This window comes from Vigna umbellata, chromosome 1 (assembly GCF_029865625.1).
Source record: "Vigna umbellata cultivar VRB3 chromosome 1, Vumbellata_1.0, whole genome shotgun sequence".
In the NCBI taxonomy this organism is placed as follows: Eukaryota; Viridiplantae; Streptophyta; class Magnoliopsida; order Fabales; family Fabaceae; genus Vigna; species Vigna umbellata.
Window position 1 is genome coordinate 71,673,076 of NC_142165.1, and position 16,376 is coordinate 71,689,451.

Below are 16,376 nucleotides of genomic sequence, written 5' to 3' on the forward strand. Positions count from 1 at the left end.
AATTTGATACTAAAAAGAAAATGTGCATGCTAAAAAGAGTTGTAACTCTGTTACAAAAACCTATATATAGATTGAAGAATTACAACGGTTACGAGGGAAAAAACAGTAAAGTAAGTTTATAATTCACAGTAAACAGAAAAGAGAAATATCTCTAACATTGGGTACAATTTATATATTTGGACAACTTTGCTTAAGTTCAATTGGTTTTAAGATGAAATCTAACATAACATTAGTTCTTTTGGCTTTCGTAGAGCCAAGATTTTTGGCAGTGTGTCTTTCCAGTTCTTTGACTTCTTTAACAGGAAAGGAATGCCAGAGTTTTCAAGGGAGCCTTTTCACCTATAGATGACGATTGGGACAGGTATTTTATCTATCCTTTAATCAGATGCTCATGGTCGCTATAGGGATTTTACTTACAAAATGATTGACATGTCCTGTTATGTGACTAATATCTTAGGTTTTAGGTGTCTTGTCATCTTTCTGCATTCTTCTGCTCCTCCAAAAGATTTTTTCAATCTAAGAAAATTGTCAAACCCGTATTGATAAAAAAATAGAGCTACTTACCTTTTATTTATGGAATAATAAACAATGACGGCAATTATTAGGTACAAACACTTCATTTATAGAAGCATTATGATAATTTATAAGATACACTACAAACACTAACCAGACTGCTGAGCTGCCAATGAAATATTGACACCAAGAAGGTCATGAAGAAGATCACCACCTGAAGAGCTTGGTATAGGAGCATCATCTGAATTTATATCAAGGAGATCTACAATAGGAGCCACAGCTTTGGCTACTCCATTTGTAGGTGTTGAAGCTGCATCTGGCAAAGATCCAGCCCTCCTAGCAATGAAAGTAGCCTCATCCAGAACTGGCATCCTCTCTACAAGTGTAGGCCTGCACGATGATAAATATTTTCCCTATATGGATTTCCACTTAAGGGTATAGTAGCAATTTAAGCTTTTGAAATAATATATTATACGTACAAATTGCTTAACCTCACCTAATATTTTGATGCTTTGCCATAATCAAATTGAATTCTATGGATCTTTGCTGCAATTCTAACACAAAGTTCCCTTTGTACTGAACGACTATTTCCCTGATTCTCCTACATATTGAATGGGAACGCTTTCGCGTCAAATGTACAAATACAAGCAAGATTTGAGCTTATTATAGGAACATATGTATTTGATGTGTAGGGGTGAAGATACATGGATGAAAAAGAACCATGTTTTGTTAGAGATGAAAACACAGGCATATGGGATCTGATAAGGCCATAAGTGTTACTATTTTGAGCTAGATCTGCTGGGTTATACTAAAATATAATATAGCATTCATCAAAAGTAAAGGCAGGAAAAAAGTAAAATAAATTACACTCCCCTCCCTTGAGAGAACAAGTATCTATGCCATTGTTCACATCTCTTATAATTGAAATACGCAGTTTAGTTCATTTACCTTATAACCAAAAAATAAATTACTTACAAGATTTTAAAATATTTTTTAACTACATTATAATAAAAAATTAATTTAAAAGTTATCGTTTGTTCACACGATGTCCTAACATTGTTTCCTATCTACACATCAACATTGTTTCTCTTTCCTAAGGCGCTGCAAGCAAAGTAAACACTTTGGAATGACAAAAATGTCTAACTAAATTAGCTGTTAGTACATTGGAGAAAGAATTGAGGACCAGAAATATATTATAAAAACAAAAATAATTTAGTAGCATACATTTTTGTAAAAAAAGTGCGAAACGTGATAGACAATGATTTTCTGATAAAAAGAATATTCTTTGATAGAAACTATTATATATTTTACAGAAGAAAACTGTTGAAAACCGTGATGTACGTTTCGTCTATTAAAGAAGAAAATTATATATCTTAAAATAAGAAAAACGAAAAATGTACCATAAAAAATCTTAAGGTAGGAGATTGTAAAAGATATTTAGGTCATAAAATTGTTTCTAAGGAAAAGTTTCAAAATAGAGTGAAGTGTAATATATTAGGTGTAATAACTTGCATCTCTTAGGAGATGGTCGGGTTAAAAAGGATATTTTAGTAATAAACTCTTTTAATGGAAATTAATGAAACATTAACAAGTTTAAAATAATATCATATAACCAAATATGTTAGGGTAGGGAAGTGTGTATTTAACATAGGGAACGACAATATAATACTCGCATGTCTTACTTAGGAGAAAAAAGTGCAATTTACTCAGAAAATTTCCATTTTAAGGTATAATGTAATAGATATGTATAACCAAATCAACAGAGGAAAATCATACTCTGAAAAGGAAGGAAACCGTGAAGATAGCTTCAATAGGGCAACCAAAGTCATTGCTTTTGTGGTAATATCCAATGAGTGCCGTTTTAAAGCAATCTCTACAACATGCACAACATCTGACTCAGTCACCTGCTTGCATGAAACAAATGAAGGATGAAAAAAAAAACAGTAATATTAGAATGTAATGAAAGATAAATTCTCTAGAATTTTCAAGGTGCTACAATATACATTACAGGCAGAGCGTTTGATAGGTTCAAGGGAAATATTTATATTAGGAGAAATAAAAGGGACAAACAGTTATAACTATCTGTGGATAGCTTTTATTGTCTCACAATTTTATAAAGTATGTGTAGGCAGTTGTTTTTAGCAGTTTTTCATTGTTTTTTTTGTACATTCTGAAAAGAATAGGAAGAGTGGAGAGTTTGGTTTTCTCGAATAACCAGAAATTGTATGTGTTGGGTTTCTCCACATTGGAGGAAACTTGGTACGTTGTTGGAATAAAGATCTGCAGTTTCTAAAACATCTCATTATAGGTATGAAAACCTATCATTGGTATTCAGAGCCTCATTCCTGGTGAAGTGGGGGTGATAGACACCAAACAATAACTGAATATCAAAAGTATTATTTAGAGTATTATGCAGTAAAAAAGATGATTGAGCTGAAAGCTCTACAGCCACAAGGAAACCCTAGAGTACTAGACTCCTCCAGAGGATTACTCTCCTCCTAACCAACTCACAACCTCCTACTCCAGTGCCCCCTCCACACTCTCACTTCTCTCTCCTATAACAGAATTTCCCCATCCCTGGATTCTTGACACGTCATTCCCCATCCTAACTAACTTCTCACTATTTCTTTTCCTAACCCCACTTTCTTTCTTCATACATAAACATTCTATATTTTGGGCCTATCTGTTCCTTCTATAAATTTTCCTTGTTGAGTAACAGGCCATGTGCACTTCCCACCTTATGAACCTTATTAGGAGTCCTATCATTACTCCCTTCTGCAACAGCAGCCTTGTCCTCAAGGCTGAAAGAAGGAAATTGACTCAGTAGTAGCACCTCATCTTCCCAAGTTGTCTCCTTCTCTGATATTCCCTTCCACTCCACTAACCATTGTTTGATGTTGTTATCTTCCTCCTCAAGAGTCAACTTTTTTGGTAAAGTTAGTTCTACTGCATGGTTTTTAATAGCCTTTATTAGTTGGGAAAAAACTAAATGTACTTTGGCTGATTCCGACAACTGCACCCTATAAGACACTTCTCCAATTTCTACAACTACTAAAAAAAACCATAATACCAAGCTGCCCACTTCTGATTAATAAGTCGAGCCATGATTAGGTGTCTATGTGGTCGCAATTTGATAAACACCCACTCTCCCACCTCCAACTACATGAATCAATGTTTTTTTGTCTATAAATGTCTTCATTTACGGTTGAACTCACAACAAGTAATATTTCAATTGTCGAATGGCTTCCTCTTTATCAACCAAGTTAGCGGCTACAACTTCCACACGCTTTTCTCCTTGTGTAAAGCGCACTAATACAAAACATTGTAAATAAGCTTCTAAACATCGGTCTCAGGATGATAAGAAGAACTCATTTTCAGAGTTGCTTCCTTTAACCGAAATAATTCAATTTCCTTAGCAAGCAATTCAGCAATTTTCCTTGCAGTTTTAGGATGTTTTAGCAAAATAAATTGGCCATATTTAGACAACCAATCCATCACTACAAATATTGCTTGAAACCCTTTCAGTTTTGGTAAAGTTGTAATGAAGTCTAAAGAAATGTCTTCCAAAATTCTATCTGGAATAGGCAAGGGCTGAAGTAATGTTGTTGAAGACATGGCTTCATATTTTTTAAATTTCTAACCTGGTAGTTCTAGATATTTGTCTTGCCAAAGGAAACTTAGAGTCATCTCTTCCCAATCAAAAGTAACCTTCCCAAATCTCCGCAACCAAAAAACTCCCAAAATCATGTCTATGTCTTCCAACTCCAACACATATGGCTCCACCGTAGTAGAGAATTCTCCTAGTTGAACATCCAACTTCTCACATTTCCCCGTAGTAGACACCTTGTGCCCATATCCTAGACGTACCCCAATCAGTTTTCTTTTGTTCACTTTCAACTCCAAAGCAGCCACTACATGAGGAGAGATGAAATTGTTACTAGTCCCATTATCAATCAGCACTCCCAGGGTTACTGCATTGAGACGACCCTTTATGCGCAGAGTGAAGGGCGTTCCGACCATCCCACGACACTTCAACCTCTGCGAACAGCTCCATAGAACCACACTCCAAGGTAGGATCATCTTCCTCTTCTCGCATCCCACTCTCGATAACCTCCCCCGCTTCGTTTACTGTTTTGTCATCAGCTAATGCCACCATTCTTAGTTGCCGCTCCGTACAACGATGCAAGGGGTGGTATTTTTCACCGCATCTAAAACTAAGCCCCTGAGCTTTCCTGTTCATCAATTCAGAGTAAGGAAAATGCTTCGTGCCGCGATTCCGATCGGCAGTCGAAGAACGATCACCAGAAACGCAATTGTTTTGTGTCACCGAACGTGACTCTTGAGGGCTCGAACTTCCTACTGATAAGGGTTTAGTTTGGGTGCCCTGTGTTGGGCCTAATCCAATTCCTAATCTTCCTATATTTGGGCCTTGACCCGACCCTGATCCAAACTTCACTCCTTGACCTGTACCCCAATCTCGATTGCTTTTCCAACCCCGTACTCCTCCTCCACATTGAAATCCCTCTCCTCACAATTCTGCTTCCACAGCTCGAGCCAGGCGCATGGCTTGAAGACGATTCATAGGGTTGAAGGTGCGAACCCTCCGTCGAATCTCCGATTTCAATCCTCCAATAAAATAGCCCAGATATTGCTCCTCAGTAAACGAGATACTTGAGATGAGATGTACTCAAACACTGCCAGGTACTCATCTACGCTATCCATCTGTGACAAATCTTTCAACTCCTCGAAAGGATTATCGCTAGTACGACCACCATAACAACTGATCAACTCCCTTTTTAACTTGGTCCACGACAACCCCACTTCTACTTCTTGTAGAAGATTGAACCAATGAATGGTTGCACCTTCCATACTTAATTTGGCTAATCGGACCTTCACCTCCTTCGTTGATCCTTGCACTTTAAAATATGTCTCTACCCTCGTAATCCATCCCACCGGTCAGTACCATCAAATGATGGCAATTCCACCCTCTTTGTTGTCGTCCTATACTCTTCCCCTGAATCCATATCTAAAAATGGAGATTCTCGACGATCTCCCACTTGCTCGTTGCGTAACTTAGTAAACTCTTCCAACAGTAATTGGCGAAATTCCCCCAACATCTCTCGTACTGACACTTCCATCGCTAACAATCTCTCCTCTCACGCTTCAACTCGGTCGGACATTTTGGGTGGCATGGACAACAATGCTAGCTCTTCTTGGGATCCGGCAGGTCGGACCAATGATAGACACCAAACAATAACTGAATATCAAAAGTTGTATCATTCAGAGTATTATGCAGTAAAAATGATGATTGAGCTGAAAGCTCTACAGCCACAAGGAAACCCAAGAGTACTAGACTCCTCCAGAGAATTACTCTCCTCCTAACCAACTGACAACCTCCGACTCCAGTGCCCCTTCCACACTCTCACTTCTCTCTCCTATAACAGAATTTCCCCATCCCTGGATTCTTGACACGTCATTTCCCATCCTAAATAACTTCTCACTATTTATTTTCCTAACCCCACTTTCTTTCTTCATACACAAACATTCTATATTTTGGGCCTATCTGTTCCTTCTATAAATTTTCCTTGTTGAGTAACAGGCCCATGTACACTACCCACCTTATGATCCTTATTAGGAGTCCTATCAGGGGGCATATTGCAGGTTATGGTCAACACAAGAACGGAGTCAAGATGGGATGGGTTGGAGAAGATCGTCCACGAATAAGAAAACGAGAATAATCGACGCTTCCCGCGGTTAGAAGAGATGTTTCAAGGTCTAACAGGGGTGGTTGAAAGCCTGGCATCCTCTCTACTAAGAATCAAGAGGCCCAAGATTCTATTGCCATGGATGGCCGTGAGGATAGTGGGGGTAATGAAGGAGGAAGTTCTATTGGGATTTCTGCCACATGGAGGAAGTTGGACATTCCTGTGTTTGCAGGGGACGAGGCTTATGGGTGGACCAATAGATTAGAACGGTATTTCCGTTTGAAAGGGGTTAGTGAGGAGGAGTGAATGAAGGTTGTTATGGTGGCATTGGAGGGGAAAGCTTTGACTTGGTTTCAATGGTGGGAAACCTGCCATCCGCATCCAACATGGGAAACCTTCAAAGATGCGGTGGTTAGAAGATTTCAGCCAACAATGTTGCAAAACCCATTTGAAGTTTTGCTTGGCTTGCGTCAAACTGGACCTATAGGGGAATATATTGAGCAGTTTGAACAATATGCAGGGTTCATGAAAGGAATGCAACAAGATTACTTGGTGGGCATATTCTTGAATGGGCTGAAGGAAGACATAAAGGCAGAGGTTAAACTTTATGAACCCCATAATCTTGTTGAGTTAATGATTAAGGCTCAAATGGTGGAGGAAAAGGTTAGAGTCACCACCAAGGGGGACTCTCTCATTGTGCAACTTCAAAGTGACACCTATAGACAATTGCCACCTACTTGCAATTACTCACAGGAAGGGAGAAATCTAGTGGGTTTTACCAACTCCAACAAAGGAAGTGGAGAGAGAAGTGGTTGTGTGAGCACCATCAATAGTTATCCTACTGGGACTCAACAAGAAGGGAGACCATTTAGAAAATTGTCCCAAGAAGAATTGCAAGATAAGATTAAAAAGGGCTTATGCTTCAGGTGTGATGAAAAGCCTGGGCCTAATCAAACTTGCAAAAATAAACTGCTCCATATGCTGCTTATTTCACAAGAGGGAATGCAGGAATTAGGGGAATTTGCTACCTGCATTCATAAAGAATTTCCAGAATTTCACCCTGAGGATAAGGTGCACCTTCATGGAGGGAGTACTGATAGGTTTGATACAGTTTACAAAATAAGGAAAAAAGAAGGTAGTTCGTCTAGTTGAAAACATCTCTCACCCATTGAAAACAGCTAGGAAAATGCTACTACCATCAATAAGGAGTTTTCTGCTTTTCACCTTGAGGAGAAGGTGAAACTTCATGGAGGGGTATTGATAGGTTCAAGGGAAATATTTATATTAGGAGAAATAAAAGGGACAAACAGTTATAACTGTCTGTGGGTACGTTTTATTGTCTCAGAATTTTATAAAGTATGTTTAGGCAGTTGTTTTTAGCAGTTTTTCATTGTTTTTTGTACATTTTGAAAAGAATAGGAAAAGTGGAGAGTCTGGTTCTCTCGAATAACCAGAAATTGTATGTGTTGGGTTTCTCCACATTGGAGGAAACTTGGTATGTTGTTGGAATAAAGATCTGCAGTTTCTAAAACATCTCATTATAGTTCTGAAAACCTATCAACGTCTTAAACACATCAATAGCCAATATTCCAATCATTATTAAACTAAGCTACATTTCTTTCATGAAGAAAGGAAAAGACAACGGGAACTCCGTAACTGGCTCATTGGGTAAAATAATCCAACCCACTTATAAACTGATAGATAGGAACATGTATTTATATCTGAAAAGCTAAAGTAACTAAAAGTTAGTTAGGTCTAAGTAACAAACATATAACAAACTAAGCAACTAATATCTAATTGACTAACAGTTAGTTTGCACAGAAAAGAATATTCTAATTGTTCTACGGTTGTACAAGTAAGAAAGGATATAAGGAGTAAAACTGTACACCAATACCCACCCCCACGAAAGTGTTAGCAAAATGAGAAAGCTCATAGGGAGTGAGGAGCAAGCCCTGATTCCATCACTCTGAGCTTGAAACACAAAGCACGAAATCTAGTTGGAGAAAGAGCTTAGGTGAGAATGTTGGAACATTGATCCCTACATGAAGAAGTTGAACAACCATTTTCCAGGCAAAGAAAAGACCTAGCTCATATGCTTCGTTCTGGTATGAGGAATAGAATTATGTGCAAGAGCAACAATGCTATATTATCACAAAGCACAAGAGTGGTGTGAGAAACTTGAAGTTCTGATAATAATGTTTCCAAGCAACTAGCAGTAATATGAGCCAAGCTTCTACATTCTAGTGAAATACTAGATCTAGCAACAACCATTTACTTTTCGGACCACCAAGATAAGAAATCAGGTCCAAAATATTGAAGCATATCTCCTATCATCCGGATCTGATGCCCAATCTACAACACAACATGCATGGAGCAAGTTGAAAATGAAGACCGTAGTTAAGAGCTTCTTTAATATGTCTTAGATTCCCTTTTACAACAACCTAGTGTTGTATAGGTTATTGGGACACAAAGTGGCATACCTTGTTCGGAAAAACTCATTTTAAGACGAGTTATAGTAGCATTTCTATTGTGAATAGCAGCTTATTATTAGGACAAAAATATCTTCAATATCTCCATAGTGATTTGAAAAAGTTATTTCAGGATCTTCCTATTCATTTCAACAAATGTTTATTTCCTTACTTTAAAGAATATGATTATTACAATTAGAGATAAAATGTAATTAGTATGAATGTTATTAATAAACTAATTCTTTATTTGTTTACATAACTCCAGTCGGTACCAGAGCTCCAATCTTAGGAGCCTTGTTTCTGCTGACACATTCACAGTCACTACCAGTGTTGCTCACCATAACTGTTGAAATTAGTGATGGGCCAAAAAGTTATGCCCCACGCCAGTGATCACAATGCCGACAATTGCATCGTGATCAGAGTTGTCACACATCGTTACACACTACCACCAATATTGTTACGTACGTGAGTACGAAACCTAACCAGAACAACCTTTCACACACTCACAACACGAAACAGAACAATGAACGAATGAATTTTTTTTATTGATGGTAATATCTGAATAAACAAAAGTAAACAAAGATAACTGGGAGCATAACCTCCCTAGTCTGGGAGCATAACCTCCCTCACAAGACTGTAGCCGCCTGTCAACAAAACTCAATAATCAAAAGCATGTCCTAGACAATAACATCTAGCTTTATTTATATTAAATATTTTCCTAGAATATAATTCTATTTACTATAATTAACTTATACTGAATATTTCCCTAGGATATAATTCTATTTACTATAATTAACTTATACTGAATATTTCCTTAGAATATAATTCTATTTACTATAATTAACTTATATTGAATATTTCCCTACGATATGGCCTTATTTACTATAATTAACTTATACTGAATATTTCCCTAGGATATGGCCTTATTTACTATAATTATTTCCCACCCATCCTAATTGTTGTCCCAGTTAGGATAGTCACTCTTCAACCGATTGGCTCTAACTCTTTGCCGCCTTCCGTTCGGCTTGCTTCCCCCAGTATCCTACTGTTCGGCTCCAACTCTTCACCACCTTCCACCGTTCGGCTTGCTTCCCCCTGCCTTCTACCGTTCGACTCTAGCTCTGCACCGCTTTCCATCGTTTGGCTCCCTGCCTCCTACCATTCGGCTCCCCTGCCTCCTACCGTTCGGCTCCCCTGCCTTCTATTCTATCACCCAGTATCCTATCATTACACCCCGCTGCAGAACAACCTTGTCCCCAGGGTTGGAACTGAGGAGCTTGATCTCATGCTCTTGTTCAATTCAGGTCTGGAGGTTTGAGTGGTGGTAATTCCTCCTCGTCCTCCGCCAATATCACGACTTTCAAACTCCTGCCCGAGCAGTGGTGACTAGGACCGAACGGTTCCACACACCTGATACACCTTCCTTCCTCTCTCCGTTTTAGGGCTTCTGAATAAGGCATATTCCTAGTGTTTCTCCCATTATTATCACTACCCTCCTTCAGTACTGACCCCACACTCTCGGCGACTCCCGATCGGCCTGGGTTATAGTGATTGGCTTTGGACTGCTCGGTGACTCCCGATCGGTTCTCCCTTGCAGCTTCCGCTCTGCTTTGGTTATGCCGACCGGTCTCTATCCTCGCTACTGTACCGCTCGGTTTCCCCCAGGACTGATTCTTGCTCATACCTCCGGCTCCAGTCTTTGCGCCACCATGAATCTCCTCCACGTCCCTTGCCATTCTCATGGCGGTCATCAGCTTCTGTGGATCAAGCAATCGTACACAGTTACGAATCCCCTCCTGTAACCCTGCCATGAAGTACCCCATAAACTATTCCTTGGGCACTCCCTTCGTCTGTCCCACCAAGACTTCAAAATCTTGGATGTACTCTTCCACGGATCCCGATTGCTTGCTAGCTGCCAGCCTTTCGAAGATTGACCCCTAGTTTCTTCCTCCAAACCGTATCACTATCGCCTCCTTCAGACCTGCCCATGAGCGGTCATTGGTCTGCTCCCTCCAAAATCTTAACCAGTATCCGACACTTCCCTCCATGCTGATGTAGGCTAGGTGCACCTTTTCTTCCTCGGACACTTCTTGCAATTCAAAAAATTTATCAGCCCTATTGATCCAATTTAACAGATCACTCCCCTCAAACGTGGGTAACTCTACCCCTTTCCTCCAATTTGGTTGCTCTTGCGCACCACTCTCTTTCTCGCCTTCATCTTCATCCCGTTGGTCCCTTCTTTTCCCGTTGACAGACCCCTGGCTTCCATACAAGTTACCATCTAGTGATCGGTCTCGGCCCCCATCATCCTCATCAGTTCTTGTAAATTTTTTTGCATTGTCGCCTCCAACGTCCCCATGGATAGCTCCACGTCCTCCAGCTTCAGCCCCATGCTCTGTAGTTGCCCTTCGACTGCATTCATTCTCCGTTCGACTGCATGCATTCTTCCCTCCATGACGTCGTTCACTCCTCTCAACCACATCCAGCAGGTCGGACCAATTGTTACGTATCTGAGTCGAAGACATAATTAATCACGATCACAATAGGTAGAAAAGACAATGAACGAATGAATCTCTTTTATTGATGGTAATATCTGAATAAACAAAAAGTAAACAAAGATAACTGAGAGCATAACCTCCCTAGTCTGGGAGGATAACCTCCCTCACAGCTGTCAACAAAACTCAATAATCAAAAGCACGCCATAAACAATAGCATCTAGCTTTATTTATATTAAATATTTTCCTAGAATATAATTCTATTTACTATAATTAACTTATACTGAATATTTCCCTAGGATATAATTCTATTTACTATAATTAACTTATACTGAATATTTTCTTAGGATATATTTCTATTTACTATAATTAACTTATACTGAATATTTCCCTAAGATATGGCCTTATTTACTATAATTATTTCCCGCCCATCCTAACTGTTGTCCTAGTTAGGATAGTCACTCTTCAACCGATCGACTCTAGCTCTTTACTGCCTTCCGCTTGGCTTGCTTCCCCTTGTATCCTACCGTTCAGCTCCAACTCTTCACCACCTTCCACCATTCGGCTTGCTTCCTCCTGCCTTCTACCGTTCGGCTTCAGCTCTGCACCGCCTTCCACCGTTCGGCTTGCTTCCATTTGCCTCCTACCGTTCAGCTCCCCTGCCTCTTATCGTTCATCTCCCCTGCCTTCTATCCTATCACCTAGTATCCTATCAAATATTGACAAATGTACACCATGCGCCTTGCTCTGGTGAAGCTGTTAAGAAGTTATAGGTATACGAGAGGAGGAATAAAAGAGGAGGGAATTAAAGGCGGGAAAAGAGGTTAGTTAGTTAGTAGAGAGAGAGTATAAATAAAAACAGAATAGGTTGAGGAGGGGATCATGTGATATTCCTTTGGGTTATAGACTGGACATCTTTTCCATTGGAGGAAGGTTGGCTTCCTTGGGGTGCATACTTGTATTTTTCTATACTTTACAGAATCAATAATACATATACATTTTACTTTCATTACTGTTGTTTGAGTGTTGAGGTGAGAAGAGAATGTAGATCAGGTTACTTGAACAAAGTAACCTAACAGAAGCCCACTAGCCTCCAAAGATAAATAGGGTCATCGAAACCTCCTGAGCACATTCTAAGTGGTGTGATGTCTCACTTGGCTGTAGATTCAACTCTTTTGTTCTTTTGTCAAACAGGTTCTCTTTGTTAAGTCTCTGTTTCATGATTTTTTTTTCAATTTCTTGTATGAAAGCCTATAAGGAGGAACTTGAGATATCCTCAGTAAGCATCTACACATTCATTCAAGCAGATTTTATTTGCTTTTTTAGAGAACATGCTTGTTACAAATAGAGGAGTTTCGAATGTAATTAGCATGATTGTAATTAATAAAATATTCCTTTATTCCCTCTCACCATTCAAGTTAAATATTATGTACAACATTTCAAGAAGAAACCATTTACTCACCCTCATGGGATCTTCTACATCAAGCATTCCATCATTGTTGATTAAGAATTCACCATACTCTCCAATGCACCACACTGCAACGCGAACAAGAGTTTCCTGATGAAAGATATTAAACAATGAAATTAAATCAATTGCAGTAAAAGAAAATCAAAAGCATAAACAGAGTTTGTGAAAGCAGAAAAGAGCACCTGTTCAGCTGACCTCTGAAATGCCTTGTATAATGCTCTTACTGTATATCCATGAAGTTCAGAAGCATTACTTATCACAACAATTAAGGCATGCCATACTTCATCTTTCACATAGTTCCCAGCCTACTAGTATAGCATAAAGATCACAATTTGCATTCGATGTGTAACTGAATAAAATGACTTAATAGGAACACTACAAGTATCAAAATAGAAATCACAACACAATACATCAAATTTATGTAGTTGTTCAAATACATGAAATCAGTAGTCCATAATTGTCCTTGTGCAAACATTAAATGTTAAAAAAACCATGTGACAAAATACATAACAAGCTGTCACAGCAATCATTTTCCCATTGATTGCAGCATGCTAATTAGCGATAAGAAAAAAACTGAACCATCCTAAAGAAAAAAAAAATACTAATTAATACCATAATAAACTAGAATAGATGAATTTTTTCCACAAGGAGATGTTAATTCACCGCAAAAGTTTGTTTCTTATATTCATACCTCAGACAGAACCTTGAGCATCTGATCAATGTACCAGATCTTCTCTGAGGAATACCTGAAGAACAAATAAGTACATACTAATAAACCAAATACTTTTACAGATGTGGGGCAAATGACTCTAGTTAAAACTTCTAAACTGAGGAAGGCCAATATATATGATGCCTATGTGAAATCTGGCACATTGCTCTTTTTTAGAAAAAAAAAGGAAAAGGATAAAACTGCACAAAAACTGCAAGGTCTGATGAGATGCTTAATACAGTTAGTGTTACCCAGAAAAAAAGTTTATGATGTTTCTAATAATAATCAATAATTAACAATGATAAAACCTGCTCCACAAAACAAACCATCTTAAAATAATGATATGTCATGAATGTGGCAAAAAATAATTTCATGACAACAAATAAATATTAAAACACCTAATTATAATACACAGGCAACTCTAGCTTGCTAACCCACAAAAAAGCACACAAAGAATACAAATGATAAAAATAATACAAGTTCACTCAAGAAGGAATACCATTGTGAACCTATATGACTCACTTTGAAACTATTGAACAAATTTTTTCAGTAAGGTCTACCCTGAAATCTGGATCACTGACTTCCAGATAGTCTACTAGCTCCTTTGTTAAGGCCTTCACATTAGTTTCATTCACCAGAATACAAACAAGTTCAAGGGCTCTTCTCCGAATTGAAACATCAGAATCCTAAACCAGAAAGTCAATTCACTACCATATCATATTGCAAAAGAAAGCTAAATTTCACCATTAAATAAGAAATAGGGTGAAAAATATGCTCAATTAATAAATACCTTTATACATTCCAGAATTGTTGCTCGATGCCTCTGCACTGCCTGAACATCCGCAGTGACAACCTTCATCAACATGTTTAATCCCACGTATCTGAAGGGATAAGTTTGAAGATTCTAATTCACTTCAATAATGAATACAACAAGAAAAAGCAAAAAATTACAAAGTTCTTTAAAGAATAATGGAGGGAATAAATATAAAGCCTAGAGAATCAATGAATACCATTAATACCATTAAGTTGGAAAATATGTATAGGTAATAATTAGATATATTCCCCATGATTAGTCATTATTAGGTTTCCTTATACTATACTTTAAATGATTATAATTAATGGATTTACTTTTGTAATTAAACACACAATTCACAACAGCAGAGAAATCCTTTATGGTATCATAGAGCTAGGTTTCCTTTTCCCTTCGCAACACTATTCACACGACCACTGTGAGCCTTTATTCAACCCTTTCAGCCCTCCTTTCTTCAACATGCACACACCACCAAAGTTGGTGTCCTCCTCAGATCAGTTCATGACATTATTTATTGATATTAGAGTTTGGGGAGGAGAGAGAGAGAGAGAAGAAAAGACAAATTTGTATTGATTATTTCTATCTAATGAAAAAACAAGGGTTCTCTTTATATAGAGAAAGAAAAGAAACAAAGTTTTAAAAAATAGTTGATAAAACTCCTATAACAAAAAATATATCAAACTTACTACAACACCAATAATTCCCCCCACAAACCCAAGGTGGGTGAAGATTAACAGGAAGGGCCACCACATTGAGTTTGCCCGTATAAACAGAAAAGGCATAGGAGAGAGGTTTGGAAAGAACCTCAGTGGGCTGAAATATATTGAACACGGACACTTGGAAAGAACATTTTCAAAAACAAAGATAAGATCAATTTCCATATGATTGGATCTGGCATGAAGAACAAATTTAAGAGTTGAAAATAAGACTGATTTATTATTCTCAATCATAAAAAATACATTCAAATACTCTCTATTTGTAATAATCTAATTCTCCTAAAAAGGGAAATAGGGAAACTAGGAAAGTAAAATAAAGGGAAATAGGGAAACTAGGAAAGTAAAATAAAATAAAAGATTATATATCTATTTCCTCTAATTAGGAAGATTCTAAAGATAGTATCTCAAATTACAACATTAAGAGCTCAAGCTCAAGCCACTTTGATTATCACAGTAGAGGGCAGGAGGACCATGTGATATGCCAAGTTCTTTAAGGAGAGTTTGAATCCATAGAATTTCAGTTATTGCTTTAACAAGCCTATGATACTCCACTTCTGTACTAGACCTTGCCCAACAGCTTGTTTCTTAAACCACCAAGAAATGAGATTTGATCCAAGAAAAATGAAAGCACAGATATGGACATGTGATCATCAGGATCAGTAGCCCAAACTGCATCCAAAAAGCTTGTAGGGGAAAACGAGAGGTAGAGGTCATAGGAGTAAGATGAAGAACATGTAAATTAGTCCCATTAAGATATTAAAGAATACATTTTAAAGAAATCTAGTGAGGTTCAAGAGGTTGAGTCATAAACTGAGACACTTTGTTCACACATAACTGATTGTAGGACAAGTTACAGTAGCACAATAAAGAGCACCTACAATAGGAAATTGCAACGAGAAGAAAATCATAACCTTCTTTAGAGAGTTTCCATTTAGACTTGAAAAGGGTTAATCTAAATGAGAGAAGGTTTTATTCAATTGATTAATTTAACACAATACATCAGCCTCTATATATAAAGAAATTTAACCCTAAAGTATTGATTTCTGAAAGAACTCTAGAATCTTCTAAGAACTTCTAACAGTACTCTCAATATTCTACCAGAACAAGTTGTTGCAGCTTGACGAGAGTAGGGCGACCCAACTAAGCATGGGTGAGAGAAGTGGAATCTACAACCGAGGTAGCATGAGAAGAGATTCAAAGATGGTAAAGGCCATGAAAGTCACATCTCGTGTCAATCAATCTGTTGAATATAGTGAAAAACTATATTTAGATTAATCTCCCTTGTGTAAAATACACACATAGGGTTCTCTATTTATAATAGAAGAAATATGGGCTAAGCCCAAAATACAAATGAGAAATAATAACAAACTAACTAAAAGATAAAAGATATAATATATCTAACACTCCCCCTCAAGCTGGAGCATACAAATTGTATGAACTAAGCTTGGAATAGATGAACTCAGTGTTGAACTAGATGATTTGTCTTCAGAG

At 37.8% G+C, this 16,376-nt stretch overlaps 1 protein-coding gene and 1 pseudogene across 8 annotated transcripts in view; one reads left to right on the plus strand and one right to left on the minus strand.

Moving 5' to 3' along the window:
• The window catches only part of LOC148206222 (AP-1 complex subunit gamma-2-like), a 48,308-nt gene that overhangs the window by 12,198 nt on the left and 19,734 nt on the right, over positions 1-16,376 (minus strand). For 7 of the 8 annotated variants that reach the window (XR_015783533.1, XR_015783532.1, XR_015783534.1 and 4 more), the window contains exons 7-14: positions 14,149-14,239; positions 13,881-14,044; positions 13,341-13,395; positions 12,832-12,954; positions 12,644-12,739; positions 2,290-2,417; positions 1,010-1,114; positions 668-903 (exon numbers count right to left, since the gene is read on the minus strand). Coding sequence is in view for 5 of the 8 variants with exons in the window: in XM_088104163.1 (XP_087960289.1) it covers positions 668-903; positions 1,010-1,114; positions 2,290-2,417; positions 12,644-12,739; positions 12,832-12,954; positions 13,341-13,395; positions 13,881-14,044; positions 14,149-14,239 (998 nt within the window). In the remaining 3 variants the exon portion in view is untranslated. The remainder of the gene's footprint in view (positions 1-667; positions 904-1,009; positions 1,115-2,289; positions 2,418-12,643; positions 12,740-12,831; positions 12,955-13,340; positions 13,396-13,880; positions 14,045-14,148; positions 14,240-16,376) is intronic. The other variant, XM_088104164.1, reaches the window with a different exon arrangement.
• On the plus strand, positions 6,357-7,370 carry LOC148206223 (uncharacterized; annotated as a pseudogene).